General features: G+C 37.0%; 1 protein-coding gene across 2 annotated transcripts in view; it reads right to left on the reverse strand.

Moving 5' to 3' along the window:
- Positions 1-8,101: 8,101 nt before the first annotated feature.
- Positions 8,102-13,484, reverse strand: part of NUDCD1 (NudC domain containing 1) — a 71,894-nt gene continuing 66,511 nt past the window's right edge. For both annotated transcript variants that reach the window (XM_035011762.1, XM_035011763.1), the window contains exons 9-10: positions 11,233-11,392; positions 8,102-8,629 (exon numbers count right to left, since the gene is read on the reverse strand). In XM_035011762.1, coding sequence (XP_034867653.1) covers positions 8,337-8,629; positions 11,233-11,392 — 453 coding nt within the window. In that variant the 3' untranslated portion in view covers positions 8,102-8,336. The remainder of the gene's footprint in view (positions 8,630-11,232; positions 11,393-13,484) is intronic.

Consider the following 13,484-nt stretch of genomic DNA (forward strand, 5'->3'; position numbering starts at 1 on the left):
TAGAAGTAGAAAAAATGTAAGTGGCTTAAAAATACAATATGCTACAGGTTTCCCCCCCATTTTTAGTAGAATATCTATAGCATGGGCACATGGAAAAATGGCAAAATCAGAAAATAGAGTTTCAGAATTGAAACATCTCCTAAATCTCTTCCCTCTGTGGCACCAAAGAAGTTGTTTTCTGAATTTATTTTCATAAATACACATTTTTGAGGAGGATAGCAAAACTATTTTGAAATGGAAAAAATTACCCCTTCTAAAAGGCACTGTAATTTATAAACCCCTATTTACTGCTGCTCTTGATAAAAACATAATTTAACTATCATCTATAAACTCAGGTGTAAATGTCTAGCATAAAGTCTCAATGTGAAGAGCATAGTTATGCATTAAAAGAATTTTTCATCATGGAATCAGGCTTCTCTTGACCAAAAGGCTCAGGCAAAAGATAACTTAATGACTTACGTTACCCAAACATCCAAGAATAGATCTAACTTTAAGCACTGAGAGGTAGACTAGATGATATAATGAAGATCTGTTTTCTCTCTTACAGCCTCTTAGCTCCATCCCTCTATTGGGTCCATATTTTGAGAGGTTCTCACCTTACTATAGTGACAAATTTGGTTTTGTTTATATTCCTTCATTCTCACATCCAGTAGCATGTCTTTGTCCCAGAAATCACAGCAAATACTCATTGTGAATCATTAGTTCTAAATGGGTCAGGTTCCCATTTATGAACCAATCACCATAACCAGAGCAATGCAAAGTGCTGACTGGCTTAGCTTTAAGTGATGATGCCAAGGATGGAGTCAGTAGCACACAAATATATGGTTTCAGAAAGAATTTATGGTATAGCTACCAAAATAAAGGGGAATGGAGGCTGATGCCCAAAATATATAGGAAATGTGTACTAAAATGCTTAATACAAGTTATTAATAAAAGCAATACAGTAAAAAATGATTACACAATAGGAGAAAAAATTGATAAAATTCAATACTTAATCCTTAGATAAAAATTGTAGTAGCATTATGGAGTAATCATTGACATAAACTGCACATTTAAAGCATACTGTTGAATAAAGTTTAACTTATGTATACACTCATAAAATGATCACAGTTAAGACAATGAATACAACCATTACCTCAAAATGTTCCCTTATCCCCCTTTATAATCTCCCTTCAACCCCTCCCACTCAGCAACCACTGATCTGTTTCCTATCAATATAAATTTGTTGACACTCTAGAATTTTATCTGAATTAAATAATTTAGTTCACACTTTGGCTTGTTTCGCTCAGCATAATTATTTTGTGATTCATCCATGTTGATTATGTCAATAGCTTATTTTTTATTGTCCTGTCCATTGCATGGATATCTCCCAGTGGATTTTTTCATCTGTGACGGACATTTGGCTTGTTCTCAGGTTAACTATTACAAATAATGTGGCTATGTACAAGTCTTTGCATGGGCATATACTTTCATTTCTCTTGGGTAAGTGAAATGTTTTGGTCATAAGGTAGATCTAGATCTAACATTCTAGAAATTTGCCTATTTTCCAAAGAAGTTTCCAAATTCTACCATTTCACAATTCTAATCAGCAGTGCATGAGAGTTCCAGTTTTCGGATCCTTGCCAACACGAAGTATGGTCAGTCTTAAATTTGAAGCATTTCAATACCTTATTGTCATATCTTATGCTTTCATTTTTTGATATCCTAATGACTAATAATGTTGAGCATCTTTTCCATGTGCTTACTTACCACTCATAATATCTCCTTTGATGTGATGTCTGTTTAATACTTTGGCTCATTTAAAGACATTTTATTCATTTGATTATTTTCTTGCTGAGTTTTGATGAGTTTGAGTTCTTTATATATATTTTGGATACTAATCCTTTATCAGATGGGTGATTTGCAAAAGTTTCTTCCAGTCTGTGGCTTGTCTTTCATTCTAAGACTGTCTTACCAAGAACATTAATTTCTTGAAGTTCAGTTCATCAATTTTCTCTTCAATGGATCTTGCTTTTGCTTTTTGGTGTCCTAAACAAGAAATCTTTGCCTAGCCCCAGGTTACAAAGATTTTCTTTTAGGTTATCTTCTAGAAGTTTCAAGGTTTCTTTTCATTTCCATTTGCATGATACTTTTCCATCCCTTCACTTTCAATCTGCATGTGTCTTTAGGCCTGAAATGAGTCTCTTATAGGCAGCATATAGATAGATGGGTCTTGCTTTTTTATCCATTCCATCACCTTATGTCTTTTGATTGGAGCATTTCATCCATTTACATACAAAGTGATTATTAATAGGTATGTACTTACTGCCATTTTGTTATTTTACTATTGTTTTTGTTCTTCTTCTGTTTCATCTCTTGCTCCCCTCTCTCACAGGCTGGCTTTCTTTAGTGATCTACTTGGATTCCTTTCTATTTTTTGTATATCTATTACTGGTTTTTTATTTGTGGTTACCATTATGTTTATATATAACATCTTATGCACGTAACAGTCTATATTAAGTTAATGGTCACTTAAATTTGAGCCATTCTAAAAGCACTAAATTTTTACTCTTCTCACCACCCCCCCACCCTCAGTATATGGTGTCATACTCTACGTCCTTTTATTTTGTGAATCCCTTGACACATTTTTATAGATATAATTAATTTCACTGCTTTCGTGCTTCCTAATTTTCTTACTCCTGCTTATGGTCTTTCCACTCAGAGTCCCATTTAACATTTCTTGTAAGACTGCTTTAGTGGTGATGAATTACTTCAACTTCTGTCTGAGAAACCTCTCCTATTTTGAATGATAGCCTTGCTGGATAGAGTATTCTTGGTTGCAGTTTTTTCTTTCAGCAGTTGGAATATATCATGCCACTCTCTTCTGGCCTGCAAAGTTTCTGCTGAAAAATCAGCTGGTAGCCTTAGGGGGTTTCCCTTGTATATAACTGTTCTTGCTGCTTTTATTTTTATTTTATTTTTTTTAAAGATTTATTTATTTATTTGAGAGAGCGAGAATGAGAGAGAGTACATGAGAGGGGGGAGGGTCAGAGGGAGAAGCAGGCTCCCCGCTGAGCAGGGAGCCCGATGCGGGACTCGATCCCGGGACTCCAGGATCATGACCTGAGCCGAAGGCAGTTGCTTAACCAACTGAGCCACCCAGGCACCCCCTTGCTGCTTTTAAAATTCTCTCTTTATCACTACTTTTTGCCATTTTTAATTACTATGTGTCTTGGTATGGACCTCCTTCAGTTGATTTTGTTGGGGGCTTTCTGTGCCTCCAGGATCTGGATTTCTGTTTCCTTCCCCCAATTCGGGAAATTTTCAGCTATTACTTCTTCAAATAAATTTTCTACCCCTCTTTTCTCTTTCTTCTTCTGGAATCTCTATATGGCTAAAGTTATTAAACTTAATGGTGTCACTGAATTCCCTTAATATATTTGCATTTTTTTATTCTTGTTTTCTCTCTCCTATTCAGCTTGATAGCTTTCTATTACTCTGTTCTCCAGGTTGATCTTCCTGCTTCCTCTAGTATTCATTGAGTTCTTCATCTCTGATTGGTTCTTTATTTTCTATCTCCTTGTTGAGGGTCTCACTGAGGTCCTCCACTCTTTACCCCAGTCCAGTGAATATCTGTGACCATTACTTTAAATTCTCTATCAGTTATATTACTTATATCCATTTCATTTAGCTCTCTTGCTATGATTTTTTTTTTCCTATTCCTTCATTTGGGACATATTCCTCTAATTTTGCCTTACTTTCTGTTTCTATGTGTTAGGAAAGTCATCTATGTCTCCTGCTCTTGAAAGTAGTGGCCTTATAAAGAAGAGGTCCTGGAGTGCCCTACAGTGCAATTGCTCCTGTTTACCAGAACCTGGCAGCTCAGGGGTGTCGCCTGTGTGTTAAATGCACCCTACTATTGTGGCTGAGCTTCATTTGCCTTCAGTCCAGTCATCTACAATGGTCTCTGCTTTTGTAGCAGGGTTTGGTCCCTGTGTTAGGGGTCTAGTCTGGTACTGCCTTGGGCTTGAGTTGGGTCAGACCAGGTGTTTGCCAGAGCTGCAGTAGCACAACTGTAGAGCATGTCCCTGTGTTGTCCCGAGAAGTTTTCATTGTTGGGTGAGGCCTGCAGTCAGACCAGATGTCTGCCCCTACCCCACTGCTGGAACTGCTGTGTGTGGTGGTTATCTCCCCCTCTCCCTGGGCAGGAGTCACTTAGGGGTGGTGCTGACTCATCACGGCTGCTTGCACACTGCCATGTTTGTGGCACCTCTTTGGATGGACTCCTACCAAGGGTGTGTTGGAGATAAGTCCACAGAATACAGGGATTGGGACATGCAGTGTTAGCAAGGTCAGTGCTGGTTTGCTGTGAGAGGAATCTGAGATGGGGGCAGATCTGTACAAGTACGCAGGGCCGGGGCACACTGTTAGCAAGCTAGGTGGAGAGGGTTCAAGCTGTGCTGGTTCCTGCAGGTGTCTATATATCTAGGCTGGGCACAGGTGAGAGAAATGGCACCTGCCAATTCCTCTGTTCTTGGAGAAATCTCCCTCCAGCATACACCCCAAGATTAGCAAAAAAATCTCCCTCACGTATACTCCAGGTGTCTTTCAACCTGCTGCTTCTGTATCTCAACGGGGCTGTTTGTGATGTGTCTCTTGAAGGGTGGGGACTCTTTCCTATCACCCTCTGGCCTGCCCAGCTGAGCCCGTGTTTTCTAAAGTTCCAGGTATTAAGCCCCACTGATTGTTAAGAATTGAGAAGTTAAGCCCTTCTGGTTTTCAAAGTCAAATATTATGGGTAATCATCTTCCCTGTGTGGGTCCCCCATGCCTGAGGTGCCTGGTGTAGGGCATGCTCCTTTCACCTTTTGTGCCTGCAGCATCCCTCCCCCCTGTGGATAGTTCTGAGTCAGATTGGCTCTGGATGATGTCTCTACCCTTCCTAACCCCTTCGATGTGGCCTCTTCTTTACATTTAGCTGTGGAGTCTGTCCTGCCAGTCTTTGGGTCATTTTCTGGGTTATTTACGCTGATGTGGATTTTATCCAGGTGTATCCATGGACAAAATAAGCCTAGGATCCTCCTAGTCCACCATCTCCCTGGAAGTCAATTTATTGACTTTAAAAGTTCACTTTAAAAGTTAATGCAATGATATGTATGTATATCTGAAATGGTAATAATTATACATTTTGGTTCTAAATGGCACAGTATATTTTTCTAAAATAAAATTTCTCAATAATTTTTTGAAGAAAATTGAGTATAGCACTTAACTATGACAGTCTTTCAGTGCATATACATACCTCTTAGAATTTACATCAGTGTGTTGCAAATAGGTTACAGGTTTCCTGGATACTTAATCCCTTGGTCCTTGGATGGCCAAGGTCACTTCTGGCCAAGAGCAGCCCTGGTGTGCCATAAGTATAATTTTCTGTGTGTCATGAAGCGGGGGGTGGGGTGGGGGGGTGGTTAGAAGTCTATACTGGGGGGCGCCTGGGTGGCTCAGTCGTTAAGCATCTGCCTTCGGCTCAGGTCATGATCCAAGGGTCCTGGGATCGAGCCCCGCATCGGGCTCCCTGCTCTGCGGGAAGCCTGCTTCTCCCTCTCCCACTCCCACTGCTTGTGTTCCCTCTCTCGCTGTGTCTCTCTCTGTCAAATAAATAAATAAAATCTTTAAAAAAAAAAAAAAAGAAGTCTATATTGGTTGGACATAGTATGGGTACATGTGATAGATTTCAAAAATGGTTCCAATTCTTCACCCTCCCCATAGGCATGTCCTCTGCCATGGAACTTTGCAGGGCACTCTATTCTAACTCTGTGAAAAGCTATGTGATTTGCTTTGGCCAATATGATATGAGAAAATGTGACACAAATGGGAGTCTTGAAAAATGGTTGTGTAATTGATCTTGCCCTGTCACATTCTGACACATAGCCATAATACATGCCTGGGTTAGTCTGCTGCTGGAAAAGACAGGTGGAACAGAATCTCACGATGGATGTGGCTGGCAATGGATGAATACAAGTTACCTCTCTTGAACATGACTTACCTGCTTTTAAACCCAAAATACTTCTTCAAAGCAAAGACTTGGGGTTGGCTCTTTTTATTTCCTTCCCATGGCAGAAACTTAGGAACCAGGGAAACACACAATCTTAATTTTCTTATTTCCTTTGAGGCACTAAGAGGGTATTTCCCTCCTTAATATATACATTAAACATTAGAAAAATACATTTTTTATTAACAAGAGTTTTCACAGGTCTATCTATTCTCTTGGAAAAGACACAAATCCTGTTGTCAACTGCCCATGTGTTATAATTTAGCTGCATCTTTCTCTTATGAGAAAGAGGGAAGATATTACTTACATAATGAGTGTCAGGAGGTGCCTCGTTAGCGCAGTAGGTAGCACGTCAGTCTCATAATGAGTGTCAGGGAGTTTTCGGGCCCACAAAGAGGGATTTAACTTAAAGCTTTTTATAAACACTAATAATACATATACTATTCTAATATAAAAACACTACAATTTAGTTATTCCCCTAATGACAGACATTCAGATTCCTCCAAATTTTTATTATAAACATCACTATAATGTATATTCTTATATATATTGCTCTGTGCACATGCTGTTTTCTAGTATTTCTGGAATTCTAGAAAATGCACTGTTTATATGTATTCAAATAATATTTAATCCTTTGGTACCTACTGACACTCCCACCAACAGTATAGGCGAGTTTCCATTTTCCCTACCTCGGCCGATATTCAATGTTATAAAACTTTACATTTTTTACCAATTTCCCTGATTACCTGGGAGACAGCATCTTTTATAAAAGTATTGGCCATCTTTATTTATTTTTCTATGACTTGGCTGTTAATATCTTTTGTTTCCTTCTCTTCTGTATAATTTTTTTGCTTTTTATTATGAAATAATCTTTTGACTTTCTACATTTTAACCCTCATCTATTATGCACTGACAAATATCTTCTCTCATCCTGTTGTTTTTACAACTATTAATAGAATCAGGTCATAAAGAAATTTTACATTTTGTAATCTATTAATCTTTTATATTCTTGCTTTCTGGGTCTTCAGAAGCCCTCTCAATCTTGAGATTATACACATTTTCGTCTAATAAGTAAATAAAAAATGTCTCTATTTACTGATCCAATTATACCATCTCATTTAATTACCACTTCATAAATATCTTGATATCTGATTGGTTACCTTTTATCTTGGCTGGTTTTGCTCATTAAAATGGTATATGAAGTAAACAATTTTCCAGGTAAATGCAAGCCTAAAAAATCCAAGGAAATAGTAAGAAACTAAAATTCATGACACAAAATATTTAATGTACTAAGCAGGGTTTTTTTTTTTTTTTTAAACGTAGAAGTTCAAGAAGAAGTACAAGGATAAATCATAATTTGTGTGTGATAGATTTACATTAATGGATACTAAGAATTATACCTCCTGTTATCTGTATTCCTGTGCAGTTTCCTCTCACACTGACTTTAGACCTGGCCATGTGACTTGCTTTGTTCAATGCAAGAAGAGCAAAATGATGCAAACACAGGCCTGACAAGCTCTTGTATACCAAGGCTTGCCCTCTTGCAAGGTTTTCTCTATCACAGGAATAAGACGAGTCTAGCCTGCTGGAGAATGAGATGCCATGCAGAAAGAACAGAGATGGCCCAATCAGTGATTCATAGATTTTCAAATGTCCTTGTTTTAAATCACTGAGTTTTGAGGTGGTCTGTCGTATAGCAATACAGAAGAGCTACACTTTGTGGAATCTTATCATCTCTTTATGTCTGTGGAAGAACAAATGGATAAAAATTAAGTGGAAAAAATTAAATAATTTGAAAAAAAAATCTTAGTCTTTCAGCAAACTGTAAGAATACTGGACCTGTTGTACTTCTGTTGTATTCCCCCTCTTCCATATCTATTTAGTCCACTTAAGTATTTACAAGAATCAACAGTTTATCTGTTATCCAAAAATTCTATAGGTACAGAATGAGGAAACTGTATCAATGAACAAAGAGTACATGATAAATATTTTTATTTTTAAACACTGAATTGTACATCTTTCATATAAAAGATGAAATTCCAGCCTGTTTTTTAAAAATAATTATACTTACTAATACTTTTACATTTTTTTAATAGAAGCCAATTTCCTCTAAATTTTCAGCTTCGTTCCATAACTTTTACAGAATCATAATCTCTTGAATATATTTCCAATATCCTTTAAAAAATAAAAAATTCATACAAGATAATTTTATTTAACATAGTAAAACTTAACAGGTTACAGTATAACTACCAACCTTCTGGCTATAACTGAATACTTTTCCACTACAGAAAAGCCAAAAGTTGGAGTAATCAATTCTCTGTATTTACTTTTATTAAAAAGAGGTTTTTGGTAGTGAGAACAAATAATCTCTCATTTGTTGCCTGAAAGCCTAAAATAGGATCATTGGTTTCTAGGCTTGCTACTTGCTGCTTAGCAACCTGTCCTACTTGCCGGCCTTCCTTTCTGTTGTAAAGTACAGTGGACATGGGAGTAGGCTGACGGTAGATGAATACTCGACGCAGGCATTCGCACAGGGCTGCATAGGAGTAATTGGGAGCACAGGCAAAAAATTTTTTGTCTCTCTTTGATGCTTGGACGTAGCCTGACAAGAAATAAGAAACAAATAAAAACCCCATATATTAAAAAGAAGAAAAATGTGATTAAACATTTAATATTTCATAGTTTTTATTACAAATTAAAATGCTTCAATAAAATATACACCATAAATATTCAACAGTGGTTGAATTCTGAACCATTAATGATTAGCCGTAATCAGTTTCTCCCAACTGGTGCAAAAATAGCTTTAATTCCTAAGGAACAAAATAGGGTTTTATCTCTTTAAGAAAAACATAGTTCCTTATTATTTCCATGAACAATTAAAACACTAAAAATCTAAAATCAATAAAACTGAAAACATGTCAAACTATCTGTAAATGCCAGTTTAATAATCAGTTAGGTATTAGACTCCTGATTTCAGCTGAGGTCATGATCTCAGCATTGTAGGATCAAGCTGAGTGACTGGCTCTGAGCTGGGTGTAGAGCCTGCTTGGGATTCTCTCCCTTTCCCTCTGCCGCTCCCCCTGCTTGTGCTTGCTTGCATGCATGCTCTCTCTCTCAAATAAATCTTCAAAAAAAATAATTAGGCTGGGGCGCCTGGGTGGCTCAGATGGTTAAGCGTCTGCCTTCGGCTCAGGTCATGATCCCAGGGTCCTGGGATCGAGTCCCACATCCGGCTCCTGACTCAGCGGGGAGTCTGCTTCTTCCTCTCCCTCTGCCTCTCCCACTGCTCATGCTCTCTCTCTCTCTATCTCTGTGTCTCAAATGAATAAATAAAATCTTTGGAAAAAAAAAAATTAGGCTCATCAATCACAGATGTAGCATTACAGAATCTTTTTTATCAAATAAATGGGAAAAAATTATAGAATGCCACTGTAAAGTTATTTCAGGAGTGTGTCTATAATATAGGCCCCAAGCCTGAAAATGCTAATATGACAATGCATTCTCTTATTATTTCTGTAATGTTAGTGGTTATTTTTATACACCAATACCAACAATGTAGTAGGATTCTGTCATACTTCAGCTTCCAGAAGTAGAACCTTGAGATCACTACAAGCTGGAATGAAAATTCAAGTATCTGATTTTAAAAACTCAATTAGGACATCCCTTGAAAATTAAACTTTGGAAAAAATCTTGTCTTTTAAAAAATCTTTACAGGTTAAAAGGGCATTTATGTTCTGAATTACAAATTAGGATTTTCAGATTGGGACATGGTTACAAATGTCATAACATGTGAGAGAAAAAACAGGACACTAATTTAAATTGAGATCTCACCAAATAATGAGCAAAGGAACGACTGAGCACAGGAAGGCCACCACTTTTTTTTTCTAAGATTTTATTTATTTGAGAGAGAGAGCACGTGTGATGCAAGTGAGGGAAGGGGCAGACTGAAAGGGAGAGAATCTCAAGCAGACTCTGTGCTGAGCCCCACATAGGGCTCGATCCCATGACTCTGAGATCATGACTTGAGCTGAAATCAAGAGTTGGACACTTAACCAACTGAGCCACCCAGGTGCATTTCAATACTGGTTTTAATATTAAGCAGAGTTTGAGGAGGAAAAAGTGAAGGGGATGTAGATACCTATTTGAGTATTTTAGAATTAGCTCTCCAGGCTAACCTTGAGAAAATTAATAATGTATATAACATCTCAAGACTACATATCTAATGCAATGTTGATTTAACTTAAATTCAAGTGTAGTAGAATTTGTCTATGATAACGGATTTAGGGATACAAATGAAGAATCTGAGCATATAAAAATTATGATAGCGCTTTCTTTACTGAAAAAAGATTCAGAATTGTGAATTGTAGTACAGAGGCTAGAAATTGTGTGTTTAAATTTTTCAACAAAACTGTATTGCACATCAGAAAAATCCCATTTGGTGTCTGAATTAACCAATTTACGCAGCCTATATTATTAACTATAAAGGGTAACTGACAAATCTCTATAATTAAGGTTGTATTCAGAATGTATAATTTTACTTCCTGTTGCCAGTTTAAAATCACCTAATAAAGCAATAACTGTGCCTAATCGACATAGAAAACTGCTCCCACACAATATTTAGACATAAAATCGATTATTGCATAAGTTTACAATTATGTAGATCAAAGTTTTTTGAGATATAGTTTTAAAACCATTTTCCCTTTTACCCTACAGAATAAATTTGATTTCTGCTTTCCCTGTTTTCATTACAATGGCTCTTTTGCACATAAGTTCCATGACAGATGTCTCCTCGTGTGCATTATCTTAGAGCAATTTTATCATGTTTTTGAAGATTACTCTAAAGAAACCTGAATACAAGTTCCATGTAGGGTATTATGAAACCCACTGTTCATGTTCTAATTCAGTATATTTTACTTAGAATAAACAAATGACTGATTAGAATGATTCAAGTGGTTAGATAACCACTTTGATTTCTAGTCTGTGTTGACCTTCTGTACAAGCATAAAAACAGATTAATTCTACTGTTCTGTTCCAAAAGTACTAACGTTCATCAGCTATAGTAAAAGCAACCAAATTATAGTACAAATCAATCCAAATATAATTAGGACAGCTCAAATTAAAAAAAAAAAAAAAAAAGAAATTAAAAAAAAAAAGACCATAATTTTTGACATAATGGAAAACGCTTGCAAAGAGTTTGTTTTATACCTAAAGCATTGAAAGTTGCAATATGTTCCCACATATCATCTTGTTTGCTGGAGTGTGGTTGCCAGAGTAGGGCATCAACATCATGGCGCAAACAGAAGCAGGGCATTTCTTTAGGATCCACTATGACAGAGAAAAGGTACTGGTTGCTTCCAAGATTCACCTAAAATAAAAAGTGACAGAATAATTAACAAATAACCATGATGCCAATAATTGACACAGAGTGCTATGTCAGCAGCTTTTCTAAACTTTCTAAATGCATAATCTGATTACCTCTTCAGAAATGCGCCTGGGAGAAATGTGCTAGTGCCATGTCTATTTTATAGTTGGGGAAAATGGTACACAGGGCCTTTAAGTTACTTGCCCAGGGGCAGCCTGGTAATAGTGGAGCTGAGATTTGAACCCAGAATCTATGTTCGTTTCTTTTTTAAAGATTTTATCCATTTATTTGACAGAGAGACAGAGCACAGCCACAGGAGCGGCAGAGGGAGCAGGAGAAGCAGGCTCCCTGTGGGAGCCTGACGCAGGGCTCAATCCCAGGACCCTGGGATCATGACCTGAGCCAAAGGCAGACACTTAACAGACTGAGCCACCCAGGCGCCCCTGGAATTTATGTTCTTAACCACTATACTATACTGCCTCTCAACTGTTAGTAACCTAGTTTAAAACATGATATAAAGCATTAATTTACAGACAGAATATTTTTTAAAACACAGAATACAAATATGAAGTTTACAAAAGGTTAACTTGTAATAATTACCAAGAACAATTATAGCTACTAGGATTTATGAGCATGTGCTTATATACCAGGCATGTTACAAATATTAATCTCAACCTATAAGGCTATTGTTACCTTCATTTAATAGATAAAAGAACATACTTGGAAAGTTTGAGAACTTGTTTTAGGCTACAAAGAAAAACCACAATGCTGGGATTCAAGTTCAAATCTGTCTTTACAAATTATTGACTTTGACGTACTATTTATAGTATCAATGTCAAGAATGTTTATTATGTTAATTTTTATTGCAATACTGATGACTAAAGGAATTCATTTTAATACAAAACCATCAGGCTGAGACTCATACTTACAAGAATACTTCTTTTAATGAAAATAAGTTGAAATGATATTCTTTATAGAAATGTTATTATTAGAGTTAAAAATGTCTAAATACCATACCAACAAAACCACATCAAATGGAGAAAACATAAAATATGCATAGCACTTGATAAATACTGAACTGCTCTCTTGAGTTTCAGGGTTAAAATGAGAGGTAGAGACCTGACCTGTATTCAATAGGGAAAACTGTGAAGTGGCTCTCCAGCTAGAGGGTTTGTGGGTACAGCTGTGCCAGCAGAGGCTCCTGGTCACCGGAGAATCCTGTGACAGAGCAACCCAATTTCTGTTGCCCCAGCAATGCCTGGAGATAGGGCTTCTATTTGTTCTCTACAGAGGGGGGAGAGGCTGGCAGACAGTGTTCATAGATGATACCTGTGTATACGTATATATACTTACAAGGATGTTTACTGCAGCTTTGTTAATAGAACAGTGAAACACTTAAAACTGGTACATTTATTCTTGGGGGAAAAAAAAAAGGGCCCCTTATTCTGACTTAGATGTTCCTTCTCTTCCACTCTCACTTTATATGTATCTCCATTACAGTGGAATCAAAGTACTATTAATTACAAAAACAGCAATTTCACATGGTTTCATTTTGCTCCTGCTAACCACTGGCTAAGTGAGGTTCATTTTCAAAACCACCAACTGCCTGGCCTTTTATAGTAAGTTTGATGGATCCAACACTGCTTCAAGCTCTCTTCTCTGCATGTCCCTCTAATATTCTCATTTATAATTTACCAAGGGCTTTCACAGAAGGAAAAAATAGTTGAAATACAAATAGGGGTTGATATTTTCATAAAAATGCATTTACTTTTATGAGCCAAGTGCCTTAAGAAAGTATTGGGTATTAACAATGAAAATGATGTACCTCTGATCCTCGCATATATGAATGGACAACACTAAGAGAACAGAGGGCCCTGAATCATCAAGTAAAAGGCTAACCACTGAGGGAGATCAGTCATGAAAAAGGGGGATGGGGGTGTAGGTCTCTTGCTATGTGCCCCTTATTCCAACTTAGATGTTCTTTTTTCCACTCCCACTTTATACATAGCTCCATTACAGTGAAGTCCAAGTACTCCTAATTACAGAAACCGCAATCTCATATGGTTTGCTTTTGCCATACCTTTCACACCGCATT

Source organism: Mirounga leonina, unplaced genomic scaffold (assembly GCF_011800145.1).
Source record: "Mirounga leonina isolate KUSES-001 unplaced genomic scaffold, KU_Mleo_1.0 Mir_165, whole genome shotgun sequence".
Lineage (NCBI taxonomy): Eukaryota > Metazoa > Chordata > Mammalia > Carnivora > Phocidae > Mirounga > Mirounga leonina.